The sequence below is a fragment of the Typha angustifolia genome, chromosome 13, assembly GCF_048772165.1.
Source record: "Typha angustifolia cultivar Huaian chromosome 13, ASM4877216v1, whole genome shotgun sequence".
Taxonomy (NCBI): domain Eukaryota; kingdom Viridiplantae; phylum Streptophyta; class Magnoliopsida; order Poales; family Typhaceae; genus Typha; species Typha angustifolia.
Genome location: NC_133251.1, coordinates 11,120,420 through 11,140,585, shown reverse-complemented (window position 1 = coordinate 11,140,585; position 20,166 = coordinate 11,120,420). Strand labels below are relative to the sequence as shown.

The following is a 20,166-nucleotide window of genomic DNA, read 5'->3' as shown; positions in this document are numbered from 1 at the left end:
AAAAAAAAAAAAAAAAGATATTCCACTCTTTATAAAGGATAACAATACAAGTTACACAAAATAAAGGAATATAAGAGATAGGAGGCAGTACGTTAGTATATGCGTAAATGATGTAGTCCGGCGCTTTAGATATCAATATTAAATTTAATATTAAAAATATCATTGGATTCCTTCAACAAAGTCGTTGTAGTATAGTGGTAAGTATTTCCGCCTGTCACGCGGACGACCCGGGTTCGATCCCCGGCAACGGCGTCTATTTTCGTCTCTTTTTACTATTTTTTTCGAAAGACAACTTTCGTGTACTTTTAATGACAATACGAATCAATGCTCACAATAATCCTTTCTATTTTTGTTTCAACATGTTATGTTTTCTCACACTATGACCTAAAGTGATAGGAAATTTATAAAAAATATTGTAAGTTTTGTTTTTATTATCATTCATGTTCTTCTATATATATATTTATATTTATGGTTTTTTATAAATCACACCTTATATTTTATCTATGATTCACACCCATCTTTAAAGATTTTGTAACCCGACTCTTATTTTCTCTTTATAATTCTCATTTAATACTCAGAATTAATTTAGACGGTACTGAAAAAAGAAATTCCATTAAAATATATAAAATAATTTATAAATATCTAAATTACCTATGACTTCTTCGTCCTCTTTTTTTCTTCCTAAAGAAGAAGAGGAAGAAGAAGAAGAGGAGGAGGAGAAAGGGGGATGATAAAAAAAGGCGAGGATGGTGACTGTGGAGAAGGTAAGTGGGAAGATGGTGGAAGGATTTAAAAAGTAAGAGAAAGTGGTAGAGGGTTTTTTAATAACTTTTTAGTTAAAATAACGTCAAGATATAAATGAAAATTATAAGAGAAAAAGAGAAGACGTATTATAAAATTCTTAAAACCGTGTATGAATCATAAAATAAGTATAATATAATGTGTCATTTGTAAATATACTTTATGGCTTTATCCCATCCTCATATTTTGCTTTCAACGCTTCCAAAATATCCTGCATTGATTTTCATCCGACAGAAGCTAAATATATTAATTCTAAAAATTAAAAAGAAAAAGAACAACCCCAATATACCTCTACTTTGATCTTAAACTATGATTCCCCTTTTACTCTAACATTAACCTTACAAAACTTACTCAATGTTATTTAGATAATTTTATATCTATAGTTAATTTAACTTATATATATATATATATATATATATATAGTAGCTATTCATTAAATAATTAAAATAATTAAATACTCGCGTGTGAATAATAAATAAAAGAAAAATACAGAACGCTTTTGTTAAATTTCCTGAAATTAAATTATGCTTCAATGATGAAGTTTTCAATGGTAGTCAACGTTGATTATTCTAAATTGTGCTCTTCATGGCCAGGTAACAGAGGATCTTGGGCCCTTCCCCGTCATCAACTATTTGTTGGAGCTTTGTGAAGCACAAAGCCAATCATTCACTGATCCGTACAAAAGACATAATAATTGCAAATTGCTATCTTTGTGGGATGTTCCAAATTTTATGCTTGCCACCAAAAACATATGGTGTACTCTTATTAAGGAATTAAGAAGGTTTTGTCACCTTTCTATCCTTTCCTAATCAAACTTGAGACTAGGCAAAAGAGTTCTATGATACGCCAAAAGACATCTCTAATTGTATCAGTAAACTTGTGGAGATAAGAGAAAGCTTTTAACTTCATTCTTTTTTTTAGGTCACTATGATGTTGAAGAACAACCAAATCAAGATAATATCTGATATCATTCATTTTGTTCTTCGTTACCGCCTATACCTGATGTATCTCTATACAAAGATCAGAGAGTGAAATTAACAGACACTGATGGAAATCCCTGATAGGAGATTCATTTGGTCCTTTAAAGATGGTGGGCTGCTTCAGATTAGTTGATGTGGGCCTTTCATTGGTCCCAACTCTAGTTCTTGAGGTAAGGATTTCTGGGGTGTTTGGTAGATGAGCTCTATCATAAACACAAGCAGCAGCTACTGCAGGCCTAACACAAGCACTCCTCACATGGAATAAGTTCTCTATTGTGTCCCTTCTACCCAACAAGCCACTCACTTGGTTAGGAAATAAATGATTGCCAGATAACTACAACCCCCTTTAACTAATTGTACTGAAGCGTCTCAACTGTGCTTCTACTGTTAGTATGTTTAGGAAATATTTCTTGCGAGCAAAAGTAAAAGGCATAAAAAAAAAAGAGAATATTATGCTCATTAGAAAAAGAAAAAGTCTACAAAATTCAGCAAGCATTTCAATTTTTTTGAGAGGCTACTAAGTTTTCAAGCAAATAAGAGGCAAAAGGAATTATGTTATTCTTTAAAAATAAAAAAAATAAAAAGTTGAGCAAATCCAGCAAGCATCTCAATCTTTTGAGAGAGTACTAAATTTTTCAAGAAAATGGTAAAGATACAAGGAGTTATATTCTCTATTAGAAAATTTATTGCTTTCAATTGCCACTCCTGATGCTCTATTTACTCAGAGATGTCAAGAGGGAAGGAATCAGAAGCCCTAATTGAATTTTATCTTGATGAATCAATCAGAGTTCCAACAAATAGATGATCTATGCCTTTCAAAGTGAAATTGGGCAACCATTGATACTATGACAAATAATGCAGCTCTTTGCAGTTTTTCTACAACTTTGATTTCCATAGAAGTGGCACGCATATGTTCAGCAATGTGTACACCATCTTAAACTTTACCAAAGTAAAAGAAAGATTAGTATCACTAGTGCAATTAACTTCGTTCTCTCTTCTAAATGTTTTTACCGAAGGACATGAAAGCTTCAGTCCAATTGATCAATTTGAGAACATCCCAGAAAAAATTGAAATGCATTTCGATAAATAATTAATCAAATGATGCCATGTCAAATAGACTACAAGTCTACAAGCACTGATCGTTGGAGCTGAGGAAAGTTGCCTCCACATTCTTTCTCAACATTTACACAACTAGCAGCAGCAGCAACAGCAGCAGACTTAATCACAGATATACATATAGACTTAAATGCAATTGCTGCCAAACTATGAGCTGAGAACACAATGCCATTGGATTGAAAGCAATGAAAAGGAAAAACGTCGGCATGGAAGCAACATAATTACACTAAGGAGTTAACTGAGCACCAAGATGTGAACAAACGTAAATCTCAGAGTCATCAAGATGAATCTGAATCCATGAAGCACGACGGCAAGGTGGCAGGTGAACAACCTTCATTTAGTGCCAGCACTGCCTACTCCCAATGTGAGATCAAGATCCTCTACCCCAACCTCGTGAATCCTCTCCCCCACCCACGCCTTCACTCTTCCATTCTCGAATTCAAACTCCACACCACCGCGTCCCTTCTCCGACACCCCTCCTGTAGCACCTGCCTCACTCTTCATGAGCGGGACTCCTGCGTTGATAAGGTTGAAGGTTGGTGATGCTGGGGCCATCATTTGGAAGCCGACCCACCGTCCGGAATCAATTGTGGAGGCGTCAGACTCATCGCATTCGGGTATGGCAGCAGGGTGTCCATGGTAGCGGCCTCGAGTGGGGCTCGTGGGGGCGGAGACAGCAAAGAGTGGGTGGCGAAATGCGGTATAGGGCCAATCCTGTTTCCGAAGTTTAGGTGGGCGAGACGCGGTTGGAGAGGAGAGCGGTGGAGTCACCGGTGCACTATTGGAAATGCGAAGATTGGGAAGGGAGGAGAGGTTTTGGAGGAATGGTAGGAGGTAAGAAGGGTTGACAGTTGGGTTCGAGTTATCGAGACGGTTTGGACTAGGGAAGGACGAGGACGATGGGCTTGCATGATAAGAAGGGACAGGGCTTGGAAAGGCAGATGAGGGTGGGCTCAGAAGGTGGGAGGAGGAGCATGGGCTAATGTTTGTTGAGGGGACCCCAGTGGCAGCCTCTGGAGGTGGTGGAGGTGGCTTGCATCCCTGTCAAAGAGTTAATGAATGAGCTCAATTCATGCATCATTTTGTATAGACAAGATAAGATCTTCATAACTACATTCGAGTATGGCAACGAAGATGTGTGTAGGGTAAGACTTTAACATGCCATTATAACTATTGCAGGTGATGATCAAATCACGAGTCAACTGAACAAGTTTAAATCTTTCCTTTAGTATCTTGAAGGTGTGGGAACTTTTAAATGCCAACGCTAGCTCGCTACCTCACTTTCTTCCTCTCCTCTCTAAAGCACGATTAGAAAGAAGAAAGACCAATGTGAAATCAAATGCTCTGGGTGATGGAAACAAAGGGAGAGAGAGCAAAGGAAAGAAAGTTCGATAGTAAAGAGACAATTTTCCACAACCCAACTAATAGAAACGCACCACCATGATGGGAAAGATGCAGCGAAGACTGGCCTAAAAGAACAGTCAAAAGAAAAAAGAGATGCTTAAAGTCTACTTCTTTTTGTTATAATCTTGATCAGCATTTTTTTCAGGACAACAAGGACATAAAGTATATAAGAGGAGCAAACTTTAATATATTTAAGGCAATTTAGAACTATAAAGTAGCTCAAACTAGTAAACAATTTAGAAATAAAGAAAACGAGCACGGCAAACCGAATAGTAGATGCTTGAAATCATCAGAATTACTCTCCCAAGAAGCAAGGCTATTCTGAGAATGCCTAGTTCGATTATTACGGATCATCAGATCGATTTGCTGAAAGATCTAAAAACAAAGCACCCAACGAAGTAATAAATACAGACATTTGGCACGGAGAACATTATAAGATCGGGGGAGGGAAAAAAAAAACATATTAATCGATTCAACAAGTACTTCTATCTAATTTCTCTCGGAGAAGGTACCAACTAAACCATCATAAAATCGGACAAAATTGTCATCACTATTTCTATGCGCCATATTTTGTCACAAGCTCCAAGACCCATCATCATCAAAATCCCGACTTGGGTAAAGACCAATCGATTCTCGAGTACTCTCACAACTCCGAGTCTTTTCAAAGAAAGAAAGGAGAAGAAAAGGGAAGACCCAAATGAGAGGAGAGGTGAGGAGAGGAGAAGAGAAAGACCAGACCTTGCGATAGGTGGTACCATCTTGCTCTACGATCCATCCAGCCTCGGCGCAGAGCGCCTTGAGCACCTCGTTGTTATCGCAGTGCTTGGGTAGCTTATAATTCCCAAGCGTCCTCAGCCCAGTAAATATCTTTGCCGCGATTGCCCTCCTCCTCCTCTCTCTCCTCTTGTTGTTCTCCCTCTCCTTCCACGTCGGCATCCTCCCTCCTCTCGAGCTCATCCCTTCCTCTCTCTCTCTCATTCTAATACCTCTCTTCTGCACTGTAAGTTTTAGAGCGACGGGAGAGGAATTAGGAGTTAATGGTGGGAGGAAGAGGAGGAAGGAGAGACGCGTATGTTTGTTTCTATATTTCTAATATGCTCTTGTACAGAAGTGTCTGAGATTGCTCACGAGGAGAGTACTCCTTTATTGCTAGTCGATTGGATAGATTCTCTTTGTAACTGTAACAGGAGGTGATCGAGCACCCTCCTCTCTCTTTCTCTCTCTTCTTTTGAGGAGGAGTAGTGGGGGCTTTAGAGAGAGAATGACCGAAACGCCCTGCTTTTCTCGGGATTTTAGCTTCCTAATCTTGGATTAGGTGCCCAATTCCTAATGGGTATATCTTTCTAAGTTACTTGTAATACTTATATAACACCTACTGATGTACTCAAATATCTTACGTAATAGTATTTTTGAAAGTATAAAACAAGAGAATTGAAAGTAATAAAAAAAGTCTAACAGCGTTTATTAGAGAGCTACTACTATTAACTCGGGTGCAATATGAAAATTATAGGCAAAAATAAAGGTGTTAAGTAAACAAAAAGAAAAAAAGGCTCCGTATGTTTATAAATTACCGAAACGTAGGGGTGTTATTTGAATATTTTTCTCCTTTTATTTTTTGATGGCAAAGGAGACAGTAGCAGAGTCTTCGGTCCTTGCTTTGACCGAGCGCATTAAGGGTAAGTTCGAACGGAAAGGGAAAGTAATTAGTGAAATTTACGCACCAGTCGCCCCCTGTACGGCGCGTTGTGCTGCTTTAATATTCGCGCCGTCGCGGTCTCGCTTCCGTTTGATAATCTTTTGTTGCAAATTTCTGGTCTGGATTTGAGTGAGTCTGCACGGGTGTCTGGCCGTCCAATTTGGTTGGACTTTGAGTCCATTGATCACTAGTTCTGGTTCTCCCTATAGGGTTATGTACTAATGTTACTTTGCCTCGTGCAACCTTATAGAGGAGTTCTCTTGTGAATTTTTAATTGATATGAAAGCAGATTCGTCTTATCTTAAAGAGATTCTTAAGATATGAATTTATTTAGGATGACCAATTTACGATTAAACTTTCTCTTCTAGAATGAAGGCCATCTTAAAATTAATTGATGAATGTCAGTAATCCATGGGTACTTTCTACCTAGTGAAAAATTAGGAGAAAACATGATACCAAAACCCATTGATAAGTAGGAAAAGACCAGTTATGATGGCATGGGCTAGAACATCAAAACAATCAACACCATCTTTAACTTAGGACGAGTTCAGAACTTTCTAAAAATTCATCACATTTTTGAAAACTCTTAGTAGGATAGATGAATTGCAGGCTTTCAACGAATTCTATGTCAAACTAATTGATATTATCGGTATCGAACTTTAATATTAACAAAACGAGTGCAGAAAGCAATGCCGAGAGAACAATGTCATGTGGTTTTCTTAGTGTGTGGAGGCTAGTGTAATTCTAATTTAGCCTTCTATTATGTTACATTTTCGACCATTTTAAAGCAAGGTGTGTTGATTGGTAGAGACTCCTCCAACTTTTTTCTGGTAGATGAATGGTTGATATTTTTGGGACAGCTTCAACTAATTATTCATTCACTTATCTTCCCTTCTTAATGCTTTCGTTTGCTCAGTTTGGTGTAGTTGTGTGATCGGATTGCTTTTGTGATTGAATTTATATACGCAGTTCCAATGCAATGACAATGACAATTGAAGAGAAGTGCTTTCTTTTTATCCTGTAGCCATTGCATAGTAAACAAAAACGTTGTGTCTGACTGGAAATTTTGTTTGTTCTATTTGTATCTCTTACTTGAGTATCATTCTAGCACTCACTCTCATACTTGAGTGTAATCGAGTTTAAATTTGCTTGTTTTATTTTTATGCCTTACTTGAATATCATTTTAGCTTATTAGGTCAGAGTAGAAATAGAGAATTTAGAGTGCTCATTTTTATCCTTAATGCATGATATGTACCGAATATATTAATGAATGTATCCGGTTAAGATCGCATTAAGGTCTGATCCGTATTTAATTTGTAATTTGTATACATTTAATATCAGATCTATATTTGATTTGTATCCGTATTTATTTAATTAGAATATAATTTAAAATTTTACTGTTCATCTAATATCTATATTCAAACTAAAAATATCAATTAGAACGCGGATTAAGTACTATCGAAATCCACCGCTAGAGGTGGTGATCTAGTTAGTATGCAGTCAGATGGATGAGATGTGCATAATAGAGTCAGTCTATCCATCCAAAATCTAGTGCGAGATTATTGTTTTTAGTGACTTGGCTGTGAGAGATTTGTATGAGTGCATGTACTTTGTACCCTTGCTATTTGATCTGGTATTGGATCTAGTGATTTGTCATCCATGTTTTTATTTTTATTTTTATTTTACTAAGGAGAGGGTTTTCTATCTAAGTCTTATATCATTTTTTTTAATATTTTTGGTACCTGAGATTCTATTTTATATCCATATTTATCCATATTTAGATATTTATCTATATATTTTAAAATAGGAAAATTTACATATAATACTTTATTTTTTTAATAAAATTAATATTTACGCCCTACATTTTTGTTATTTATAAATCTAGCCATATGATTTATTGAATATGTGCAGAAAACATATTTAGAATATTCTATTAAGTAGAAATATTTTATTTCTAAAATAACTAAAATACCCTTAGTATGACTTAGTTGAAAATATTTTCATAATTTTTTTAGTCCAATTAATTTAACTCAAGATATTTAATTAAGTTTAACTAATAGATTTAACGATATAGTATTTTTTTGTACATATTTACCAAATTATATGGTTCGATTTATAAATAATAAAAATATATGGTGTAAATTATAATTTTATTTAAAAAACAGATTGTTATATGTAAATTTTCCTCTCAAATATTATGAAAATAGTGAAGTAAATGTAGAATAAATGGATTTGATATTTTTATGTGAATGAGAAAATTTTATAATAAATAATATAATTTACAAATTTAAGTAAGATTATCTTTTTTACAACTTTACAAAATGAACTAGGATATATTCTGACATCAAATCTATATTTGTGTCCTTATTTAGCTAATATAATAAGAAAGTTTACTGTCCAATCATTCATTGTCTATGTAGGACATTTCCACCAAAAAGTCTTTTTAAGTTTTAATTACGGTGAGATTGGGCTCTTAAAATGCACACAGCAGTCTAGTCATATTGTTGCCAAAATTTAGATATTTATTTAGTACAAATGCGGACATTTTAAACTTAATTATATTTTAATTTAGTTTTAAAATATTCATCAGTGAAAAAAGATTACTGCAATGAATCCATAAATATATCTGAAAAAGAAAAAAAATAGGAAGTAATACATATATGGGTTTGCTACTATTCCATCAGTATCCATCCGTTTCCACCCAAAATAATGGACCATCGAATTAGTACAAAGAACCGAGATGATTGAGTCTCCTCCAGGGGTGTCGCCTATGGAAACCTGGCTTCGATTCTTCAGAGAATCTACAGCAGTAACAGCTCAAAACCATCACCAAGTAAACAGAAACAGAACGCATGACTTTAGATGCAACATTTAAGTGCTATTGCCAACATGACACCAATCAATGAAGACTAAACTGAGGTCCATTACAGAAACATTAATCAAAATTGACAATTAGTCTTCAACTTTTTTACCTCCCAACTAGATAACAATTAACATCCCACATCTCAATAAGATTCAAATCTCGGATCAACCCAATAGAATTATATTTATAATCTTAGCTAGTTTGAACATGAAGATTGCATCTCTGAACTGCAACTTAATGAATTATGGAAGCATACAGGAGACATAGATTTGTTTCCACAAGATGATTTCTCATAATTATGGTTTACCATCATAAAAAGATGGTAAGTTATGGTCTATACAACAGAAATTCCTACAGTACTAACTTCTGATATATTTGAAAAGAAAACCTCCCGACTTCACACCAACTCAGGAGCTCTTGTGCAGAGAAAAGAATTGAAAAAAATCAACTAGACTTTGAGAGGAACATTGGAAAATGACGGATCCAAAAAGGAGAAAGAGAAAAAAATAATAAACTTTGGAAAAAGAATGATATAATTAGCTCTTTATCGGCCCACGCTCAAGATCAGACACAGCCAGGCCATTTGCTTTGTCCTTTAGGAGCTTCACATCCTCCATATCCAATTTATATTCACTCCTGATATATGTCATCTTGGCCTGTTTCTCAGACTCCACAGCCCAACTGTAGACTATCATGCCCATCACGGCGAGAAGCATTCCAAGTATGTTCTTTAAGGTGAGGGCCGAATCAAACAATACCCATCCTAAAATTAATACAAAAACAGTTTTCATGTGCCCCAAAACTTGGAAGGATGTTGCAGAGAATCGCCCAATGCAGAGGTATTGACTCATATTGCAGAAGACCGCCAGGGAACAGGAAAGTAGTATGAAGAACTGCAAAAGAATGAAAAGCAATTTTTACATTGGAAGCAACCAAAAGTTCCTTAAGGTTGCACAATAAAAGGATATAAGAAAAAAAATTTGTAGCTAAATGCGTAATTCCTGTCTTAGTTCTAATTTGACAACATAATAAAGCATACCACCAAATTGAAGATATTATATGAACATATCAATCAAATATTGCATGAAAAGTAAGCTAGCAACAGCAATGCTACTCTGATTTGCACAAATGAACTCAGCTTCCCTGGCAATTAACAAGACAAGTGTACTTAACTCGTTAAGATTGTAGTTGCTTGACATATATGATACTTGCATAAGATTAACATGTTAACTCACTATCATTTCTAAGAGTTTAAGCTGTTAGAGAATAGTAGGAGACATTTTAAACTTTGATAGATCGAAAAAGCGGATTTTAATTAAGTGGTGGACATTTTATATTTTTAATAATAGGTTAGGCAGGGTGGGATTCAAATTTAGCTACTCTTACTCTCTGTTACTATATTATCTCACCATTTTCTCTAGAAGTTTAAGCTATTAGAGAACGGTGGTCTAATTCTTTTATACTCTTAAGACAACATATTGCCTTATCAATGTAACGTTAGTTTCAAATAGAATCAGTAGATTTCATAAATTGAGCTGAACCTTTTCAAATTTCAACCACAGAAATTTTGCTAGCCACCACATAAACTGATGTACATTATGATAATTGAAATCCATAAGCAAGCAGATATGATTCTTGATGTCTTAAACTTACAGTTGCTCCAGTGGAAAAATGATACTTTAGCAGGGACTGCCCATTGAGAAAGTAGTCTATGAAAGGGCCAAACAGAAGAAGAGAAGTCGCCTGTATTGGAGCAGTTCTGCTCAGGAGCTCAAAAGAACCAATATTGTACTTCTTCTGAAAAGAGCCAATTGTCTGGAACAAGAAGAAAGCACTAGTTCAAATATTTATCATCACGAAAGATATAAATATTCATCAAACAGAAGTGTTCCAATGTAATTACTTTCAAGGCATTGCATGCTGTATAGTACATTAATCAATTCCAAAATGCATTACATTAATGAGATCAAATATATTGCTGAATTGTCATTTCTTAAATTGAAATATAATATCTAAGATGTACATACAAATATAGTAAATAAATGTAAATTCTACAACCAATCCAACATTTAGTTGAAACAGAAAGGGGAGAGCAACTTCATTATTTCTGCAAATATAATTATAAAAATGTATTACACAATTATTCGAATGAAAATACAATAAAATAATTATAATAGAAAACAGAAAACAAAAGAGAACCAATGTATGGAATCCTACGTAGAAAAACGGAATAGACTCATGGCGAAATTGATCATTAAATGGATCAAACTCACTTACATCTATCCCCCAGCAAGGAATTGAAATCAATCATTCAAAAAAACAATACATATCGACTGTATATTCCATATTAGTCACTTGTATCGAATTAGACTATTTTGTAATTATGTAAGATTTTAAATATTATTTAAAAATGTAAATTTTTTTTAAAATTTAGAACAATAATAAGAAATTAAAAAAATAATAATTACTCACATATGAAGCCATTAACTTACTCAAAACTTTGATGATGACTCTCCATTATCTTTCCCTCTCTTTTCCTCTCCCTCTCTCTATTACTGCCAAAGCAAATTTATTTTTTCTAAATTTTTTTTCTTTCTTCTCTCATTTCTCTTTCTCTCTTATTGCCAAAGGTAAATTTTTCTTTTTCATTTCTTCTATCTTCCTCCTCTTTCTCTCTCTTTTCCTCCTTTTCTCTCTTATAGCCACAAGACCATTCTTTTTCATCTGATTATATTTCATTTCTTCTCTCTCCCTTCTACTTCCCTCTCTCTCCCTCGCTCTCTTTCTATCACTCCCTCTTTCTCACTCTTTACTCTTTCTCAATCTCTTCCTCTTTCACTCTCTACTCTCTCTCTCTCTCTCTCTCCCTCTATTACTGTAATAATAGATATTAAAAGACAGAGAGGAAGAGAAAGAGAGAGGAAGATGCTAGAGAGAGTAGAGAGAGACGGGGTACTAGAGAGAGAGAAGAAATAAAAGACATAGAGAGAAGAGAGAGAAAGAGGCTGTATCAGGTAGGATCGGCTATAGTTGATCCTGATTCGTTTCAGTAGATCCCATTTGAGATCAGTCGAAACTTGGAACCATAGTTTTCCCATTAGCCAAAGTTTGATATCAATTTTCTTCTTACTCTCAGCATCAACCATATTGATGAAATTTTTACTTTGGTAGCCTCCTTTTGGCTCTCTAGGTTGCAAAGGAAGAGAAAAAAATTGTAAAAGAGAAGTATCAAACATAGGTTATCAAAATTATTGAAAGCTTATGCACAAAAAAGGAATGGATGTATCAATTGCAAATTAATGCCCATAGATAAATGGAAGAAAAGAATAAATGCTTCACAAGTGATTGAATTACTTCCACATAGGATTTGAAATTAGCTTTGTTCACTGTTTCACAAAAGAGGGCCAAAGATATACAACGAACCTTGGATGCGGCAGAGGTTTTTACTAGATATTTCACAATTGAGTCCAAATCTTATGAATCCATTAGTCATAAATTAATAAGCTTTATAAAATTCCTTCTGTTTCCTCCTCATGAGACTCCAAAGAATAATGTCAGTCTCAAAAATTCAATTTTAACTTACCTTCTCACAGAAATAGTAAATGCTATAAGATATTTATTCTCCTTTGAGACTTGAAAGAGTAAAAGGAAGTCAAGGAACAAAGTTTTAGAAGTACTTCTGTTCCACAACCAGATAAGCAGATTGATTGCTATCAATTGTATTTATTCCAAGCAATTATAATCCAAAAAAATTGTGAAATGTTGTTAGAAAAGAAACACTTAATTGGCCAGAAAGGATTTTCTCTAATGAAATTTAGAAGTATTCTCCATGATTTTGCTATTATTTTAGTGAAACCCTTGATTTTGTCAACAATGTATATAGCTAGAAACATAGACGAGATACCAAAGTCAAAAAGAGAATTGCATGTTTAACTGATAGATTCAATCTTCAGAAAATAAAAGTTAATATGCTTACAATTTGCTGCAGTGATGTGCAGAACACAGCTACACATGCACAAAGGAATCCTTTTGTATTGACCTCCACATCAGTGACAGTGCAAATTCCAACGCCGAAAGCTACGACCACCACAGCCATTATCACTTTCGTAGTGTAATGCTTGCTATGTAGTATCCACTCCATTACGCAAACCACCGGTATCATGCTCAATTTTGCAATCTGCATATTTTTCCCAATGTTACTCACCTTATAACATAGATGGACGAATCTTAATAAATACGGCCTTAAAGTACAGACCTGATAAAATCCGACAGAGTTCAGCATGAGACTAAGATTCATTCCGGTAATTGACATATTAGCAACAATAGAGAACCATATGAGCTCCCATAAAGGAACATGCTTGGATACGGAGTAGCCGGTCGCGTTCGAAACCCATCCAACAAGCGCCGTCACAGTAAAATGGAACCCTGTTAGTGTCATTGCTGCAAGATGAGTAACAAAATTAGTAAATTTCAACAAATCCAACTAAAATCCAAAAGTAGATAAACAGATCTAAAATAGTTTATACCATCAATCCAGATCTGAGAATTAATTCTAGATAAAAAAAAAGCAACTAAATTTCTTCACTGACACACAATTAGACACCAGATCTAACTTCCAAGATCCAATCTCCCCGAGACAACACATCTTCTAATGCATCAGAATCCAATGCGGTAGAAGAAATTACCAAAGCAGAAACCGTAGCCACCAGCGGACATGAGCTGCTTATTGGCCATGATGATCCCGACGGAGCTGACCACGTTCATCGCCCATGCCCCCACATTCGAGACGACGGGCTTCTTCTCCAGATCCATCTCCCCACCACAATCAAAAGGAAACCCTAGTGAATCTAACTAAGGCTTCGAATGGACCCAAGCGAAAGCAATGGGGTAGAAAGGGGAGGCGAGATCGGATCGTTTTCAAAGGCGCGGAGTTGCCCTTCGATGGAAGGAAGGGTTCGAGCTTCTTGCGTCAACGCGAAATAGCAAAAAAAAAGGCGACGCGAGAAGAGGAAATAGATAGTGAGGTTGGCGTAGTGGAGAAGGGAGGAAGGAGACAGGCAAGGACCGACGGAGGGTGAGGCGGTATTCGTTGGATACATCGGATCGCAAAGGAAAGGGGTGATTGGAAGGACGGCAAGGATATTCTACAAGCCTGGTTGCAGGAACACCGCTTATCTCCTTATTACCAACTGCCAAGTTTCCCGAGGGGCAAGGCTTCCGGAGACGTTGATGAATCCGTTGGCCGAGAATACACCCACAGATGCTGACCTGGACTATTTACATGACAACGGGTGAAAGAGTAATAACTGTAGTGTAACTAATTTTTGAAAAAGAAAAAAAGGAAAAGAAATCATTTGCACTTACCAAGTCATAAACACTATTTTGTTGTGTCCCAAATAGGGGTGAAAACGGGCTGGATTAACTCCGACCCGACCCGCTATCCGACCCAACTCGGATCGGATTCGGATAAAAGAATTCTATCCGACTCGGATTCGGATTCGGATACGGATAGAATTTTTGAAAAAAATTCGGATACGGATTCGGATACGGGTCGGATAAATTTTTCGGATTCGGATACGGATATCGGATATCCGTTTATCCGCATATTTTTTTAAATGATTTACAGTTTTTAGTTTGCTTATTTAAATAGTAAGTATTAATATTATTACTAACAATGCGTTATATATTATTTATATAGATTAATTTCTCTAATTTTATATATTTGACATACAAAAAAAATTTTTATTGTAAAACTCTTAATAATTTTGTGTTAATTATATTTAAATAAAATATTATAATTATTTTAAATTTAATTAATATCCGTTTAAGATCCGATCTTTTATCCGAAAATTATCCGTATCCGTTTAATTAGGATATGGTTTTAAATTTTGCTATCCGTCGTATCTGAATCCGTATCTTAACTAAAAATACGGATCCGGATATGAGTTGAGCACTATCCGATCCGTTTCCGATCCGTTTTCACCCCTAGTCCCAAAAGAACCAGATGTTGTTTAGTCTGTTTAAGAAAGATGACAGCGAGTGATCAAGATACGGTAAAAATAAATTTTATGAGATTTAACAAATAACTTTTGTGGCCGATAAAAATATCACCAGAAAAAGTTTTCCCTCTTTTAAGGGGCAAGAGCCAAGCTTAAATATCGGAGAGGACGATAGCTTTCTCTGTGGATAGAGTTACTATTACTAATATCGTTATTAATGAAGTCTCAAACTATTTGTTGGTCTCCTACCGTATAGAATTTCTTCTAAGAAAAAACAAAGAAAAGGAGAGAGAGAGAGAGAGAGAGAGCTTTGCTTGCCATGTAACTTGGCGTAGTACATAGGAAAAAGTGAGATGTACAACAAATCTAAGTAATTGAATAACTAATTATTTTCTTTTTCACTCGATGAACTTATTTTCGTCAGTAAGTTGTCATTGTTTAAGTTACGTGACAACTAAATGGCTAGAATTCTCTTAAATACATGTGACAAGTTAAAATAGACTCTTATAATTACCAAAATACTCTTAAATAGCCAATTAAAACCTTCTCTCATTCTCCAATGTTAGTTGAACTCAATTTCCACCATTTTTCTTTTAAAGTCTACCGCATCCCACCCTGCAATCTGTTATGATTCAGCTAGATATGGCTTGGGCTTAACTTTTATTTTGGAAATAACTTTTTTTAGAAGAATAAAGATTTTTGGCGATTGCGTTCGAACACGCCGTTCACCTGCATACGTTCGCAAATATAAAGAACATATTTAGCGCGTTCGATTGCGTTCAAACACCTGCACACGTTTGCAAAGACAGAGAACGAATTTAACACATTCGAACGCGTTTAACGTATTGTCTTAGGGTTATCTTTTGATTATTTTGCTTGTTAGGATAGCATCTAAATATGTGGAAAGCAACCTAATTAAACATTATTGATGAATTATTGAAGTTTTCCTTCCCAAATCTCTATTTTCTTCCTCCAACGACATCCATCATTAGATGTCGTCTCCTTTCTCCAATCTGACCATACCCCCTTGTCTCTCAAGGATCGGTCCACCCTCTTCCCCTTCGTCTAGCTTAATACTCTACCCAACCATTGCTGCCATTGTCTTCACCAATACCAACCATTATTTCATCTTCCATTGATCATGTCCATCACGCCACCACCTGACCAATTGTTAGTATTTCCCTTATAACTTCTAATCTACACATCCAATTGATATGATTTTAGTTGCGTTGGATCTCTTACTTCAAGAGGAACAACTTACCAAAGGTTTAGATCTATTGGACGGCTATATCGTCCATAGTTCTCCTCAAAAAATCCGTCCTAGATAGAATCAGGACTGATCTTTAATTTGTTGCAAGGTAATTAAGCCATATCGTAATAGTGGTATCAAAGCCAAGCTGACCTCAGACTTACCATTGATGACGACGACTCGAGCGATGGCTGCTAGAAGGCAAATAGAGGATCTAAACATAATGGAGGAAAGCGCAAACATTGAAACCCCAAGGCGTGAAGCAAGAAGAACGAATCTTTCCTCAGAAAGTCCAATGACTACGGAAGGCCTCGTGTCCGCATTGATGGCTACCTTGGCACTGACCAACATGATCTTAGAAAGGTTAAAGAAGGCTAGTGATGAGAACAAGAAAGACCACCATGCCACTCGCAAAGCGATTCGTGGAGTGATGTTAGAACATGGCGAGACCTCAACACATTGGCATCAACCATTGGGTCTGGCTAGCCCTACCATTGGACATGTCATCCACAACAACGAGCTGCTTCTTCCACACCCCATGGTGCGAGAGGCCCCAGCTAACCCTAGGCCGATGCAATCCGAGGAGAACCCTAAGGCTCAGGTGCGAACTTTACATGAAGATGATGATGAGTGGGTGGAGTATGATGAGGTGGAACACTGACGTGATTTCATGAAGTAGAGAAGGGATGTATATCAACAGCAACAACACCCTTCTGCGGCTAGGCCGGGTTAAGGTACGACCCTAACAATGACTTCGGTGTATAGGGTCGATCGGTACGTCTTGATTTTCCAAAATTTCAAAGTGGTGATTCTCTTAATTAGATATACGGGGTCGAGAAATTTTTGAGTTCCAAATAATACCGAAAGGCTCTAAGGTAATGCTAGTAAGTTTCTATTTTGAAGGGCTAGGCCTTCATTGGTATCGGGGTGCCGCAAGGAACGGACGTCTTGGAACATGGACAAACCTTTAAAGGGGCATTTTGAAAAGGTTTAAGGCTACTGGATATAAAGATTTTGATGCTCTTCTAACCAAGACAGTACAACGAACTATAGTCATAGTGTACCAAGAAGAGTTCGATCGAATTAGTGCACGTTGTGATCCACCATGGCCGAACGCCTTACTAAAATTAACTTCCTAGTAGGGTTGCGAAGTGAATTGTGGGTAGATGTTGAAGCCTAACTCCTAAGAACCTCAGAGGAAGCATATGAGGACGCCATCATCATGGAGAGGAAGCACTAGGGCTTGAGGAACCAAAGCAAAAACTCATGGTCCATTTGAGAACCACGACAGCCCTACCGGCCAACTGAAGTAATTGGCACTACAGCAGCAACTCCGAGGAAAACTACTGGAAATTCAGGGCCGAGAGCTCTACTCTGACCCTTCGCCGATATGAAGGGGAATTATAGAGCCCCTGCCCGAACTCTCACACTTGCCCAGGTGGAGGAGCAGAGGGAAAAAGACCTATATTTTCGATATGATGAATGCTTTACACCCGATCATTAGTGTACGAAGGCGACGAGGAGCATCATATTGATTGACGAGCAAGATGATCCAAATGAGGAATTGGTGGAGGAAGAGGTTGATGAAGAGCTTCTTGAGGAGGCCCTAGAGGTGTCTGAAGAGAAGGATATGCAAGTCAAAATTTTAATGCATGCCTACTCTGACACCGTTGCACCGAAGACACTTCGAGTAGACGGATTGGTCAAGAAGCATTATGTGCACATCCTTATTGATTTGGGGAGCACGCATAACTTCTTAGATGAGCAATTGGTGAGGAGGATTGGGTTGGAAGTTGAACCCACCAATGCATTTTATGTAGCAATTGGTGATGGAACAAAATTGTGAGCTGATTGAGAGCTGACAGTTTGTGTGGCTGAGTGGAAATTTGGGTCCAAGGACATGAATTTAATTATTGATTTGTATCCTCTTGCTTTGCGGGGTGCTGATCTTATTGTAGGTACTCGGTGGTTACAAAGCTTAGGATGGTCACATTCGACTTTCGCAACATGTGGATGACATTTTGATGAAATGGCAAGGTGGTGCGGCTAAATGGGGTGAAAATACAATCTAATTCTACCTTGCAACCTATGGTGGGGCTGCCACAGCCAAGGGAGTTGGCATATCTTTTTAGATGTCCCTAGTTGAAACTAAGCCTTCCTTAAGCTCGGGTAAACCACAAGAATTGTTGCAATTATTATCTGAATTTTCTGTGTTGTTTGAAGAGCCACAAAGACCGTTGCCGTGCAGAAATTCAAACCATAAGAGTTGAGTTGGCTAATGTGCGTCCCTATCAGTATCCTCATATTCAAAAAGAAGAGATAACAAAGTTGGTAGTCAAGATGCTTGGACAAGGAATCATCCAACCAAGCAATAGTGCTTATTCGTCACTGATTTTTCTTGTACGTAAGAATGATGGTTCGTGGTTTTTTTGTGTCCACTATCGAACACTCAATGTCATAATCATCAAAGATTGGTACCTAATACCGGTGACAAAAGAGTTATTAGATGAATTGATATGGGCTTCTTATTTCAGCAAACTTAACCTTAGAGCTGGATATCACTAAATCTGAGTTCACCCCGAAGACATGCACAAGACCGCTTTTTGAACTCATGATGGTTGAGTTCCGAGTCATGCCCTTTGGATTGATCAACGCTTTGGCAACATTTCAAAGCGTAATGAACGACATATGTAGGCCACTCTTGTGTCCGTATGTGTTGGTGTTATTTGATGATATTTTGGTATATAGTAGAAGTTTTAAATATTATTTGAAACATTTACATGAAATTAGGGGTGGCAATCAGGTCGGGTTAAGCGGGTTCGGGTCGGGTCAGATTCGGGTCGGGTCAACATCTCCCTAACACGAACACGACCCGATTATTAAACGGGTTGTATTTAGTAAACACGAACACGACCCGTTTATTAAACGGGTAACACGACGACAACCCGTGTAACCCGTTTATTAAATGGGTCGGGTTAAAACAGCACAACCCGTGTAACCCGTTTAAAAAATGGGTCGTATTAACACGACCCGAATAATACAATAATATTTAATTATTTACTATTTAACCCCATATAAAAATTAATATTTACTAATTTACACTATATAAATAATACATTATACAATAATATCTTTTCAACTCAAAATTTATACAACATAAAAATAATAATTATAAGTATTAAGCCATTAACCCTGCATTCAAACAGAATTTATTATACAATTGACTGGGCTAACACAAATAGAATCTTTTATACAATAAACTCTCAGTTATACAAGCCATTAACCCACAAATCCTAACACAAATCCTTAATTACAACTATAAGTCGGTAACAAATCCAACTCCTCAATGATAGAGATCGGAGACTGACGGCGATGGCGTGGTAGATCGATCGACCGACAGCGACGACGATGGGGCGGGCAGGCAGGCGTGCAAGAAGGATGGCGATCCGTCGGAGATCTAAGGAGAGAAGGGTGGCGGTGGAGGCGAGGCCTCGAGAGGGAGGATCAGAGAAGATCGAGCCTTAGGATTTCCGTCGGAAGTCTGAGGAGAGGCAAGGCTGCAAGAGAGTGGGAGGCCCGTCGGAGATGAGGAGAGAAGGCTGCGGTGGCGACGAGAGCTTGCCATTGGCGGCGGTGGAGGTGAGAGGGAGGAGGGGAAGAGATGATGAGATTTCGAAGAAGAAGGGATCTAATGGAAGAAGACCATTAAGCTAATCTAATGGAAGCAAGAGCTTACCGTTGTCTCCACTCTCCACCACCGCCGCGGCCATCATTGCCCTCTCGGTCGGTGCACCATTAAGCCGATCTAATGGAAGAAGACGACGAGGAGACGGCTGCGAGCATGGGTAAGGGCCAAGGGGCGACGACTGCAAGCATGGGTAAGGGCCAAGGGGCGATGGTTACGGGCATGGGTAAGGGCCAAGGGGCGATGGTTGCGGGCATGGGTAAAGGCCGAGGTGCGACGGCTGCGGGATCGGGATTTGGCCGATTTGGGGACTCACTCAACTGGTGTTGAGTATTAGGGTTAGGGTTAAAAACTTATATATATATATATATAT

At 37.3% G+C, this 20,166-nt stretch overlaps 2 protein-coding genes and 1 non-coding gene across 3 annotated transcripts; 1 reads left to right on the top strand and 2 right to left on the bottom strand.

Moving 5' to 3' along the window:
- Positions 1–180: 180 nt before the first annotated feature.
- On the top strand, positions 181–252 carry TRNAD-GUC (transfer RNA aspartic acid (anticodon GUC)). The gene has a single exon. It is a non-coding gene; the product is annotated as a tRNA-Asp (tRNA).
- Positions 253–2,841: 2,589 nt separating this feature from the next.
- Positions 2,842–5,438, bottom strand: LOC140773693 (protein BZR1 homolog 1-like). The gene is made up of 2 exons (XM_073116382.1): positions 5,040–5,438; positions 2,842–3,938 (listed from the first exon to the last, which is right to left on the bottom strand). Exons 1-2 carry the CDS (start codon positions 5,277–5,279, stop codon positions 3,231–3,233), a joined length of 948 nt encoding a protein of 315 aa, XP_072972483.1. The 5' UTR covers positions 5,280–5,438; the 3' UTR covers positions 2,842–3,230.
- A 3,690-nt stretch (positions 5,439–9,128) lies between these two features.
- On the bottom strand, positions 9,129–13,941 carry LOC140773692 (UDP-rhamnose/UDP-galactose transporter 2-like). Its single transcript, XM_073116381.1, has 5 exons — positions 13,546–13,941; positions 13,116–13,300; positions 12,837–13,037; positions 10,514–10,675; positions 9,129–9,753 (listed from the first exon to the last, which is right to left on the bottom strand). The coding sequence occupies exons 1-5, from the start codon at positions 13,670–13,672 to the stop codon at positions 9,397–9,399; spliced, it is 1,032 nt and encodes a 343-aa protein (XP_072972482.1). The 5' UTR covers positions 13,673–13,941; the 3' UTR covers positions 9,129–9,396.
- Between the last annotated feature and the right edge of the window lie 6,225 nt (positions 13,942–20,166).

What these genes read in the sequence shown, in the direction of transcription:
- LOC140773693 (XM_073116382.1), bottom strand. Translation starts at nt 5,279, where the DNA reads ATGAGAGAGAGAGAGGAAGGGATGAGCTCGAGAGGAGGGAGGATGCCG. An exon ending in ATGGTACCACCTATCGCAAG is followed by an intron (nt 3,939 to 5,039) that starts GTCTGGTCTTTC and finishes ACTCTTTGACAG; the next exon opens with GGATGCAAGCCACCTCCACC.
- LOC140773692 (XM_073116381.1), bottom strand. Translation starts at nt 13,672, where the DNA reads ATGGATCTGGAGAAGAAGCCCGTCGTCTCGAATGTGGGGGCATGGGCG. An exon ending in GCACATCACTGCAGCAAATT is followed by an intron (nt 10,676 to 12,836) that starts GTAAGCATATTA and finishes TTCTTGTTCCAG; the next exon opens with ACAATTGGCTCTTTTCAGAA. An exon ending in ATTTTTCCACTGGAGCAACT is followed by an intron (nt 9,754 to 10,513) that starts GTAAGTTTAAGA and finishes ATTCTTTTGCAG; the next exon opens with TTCTTCATACTACTTTCCTG.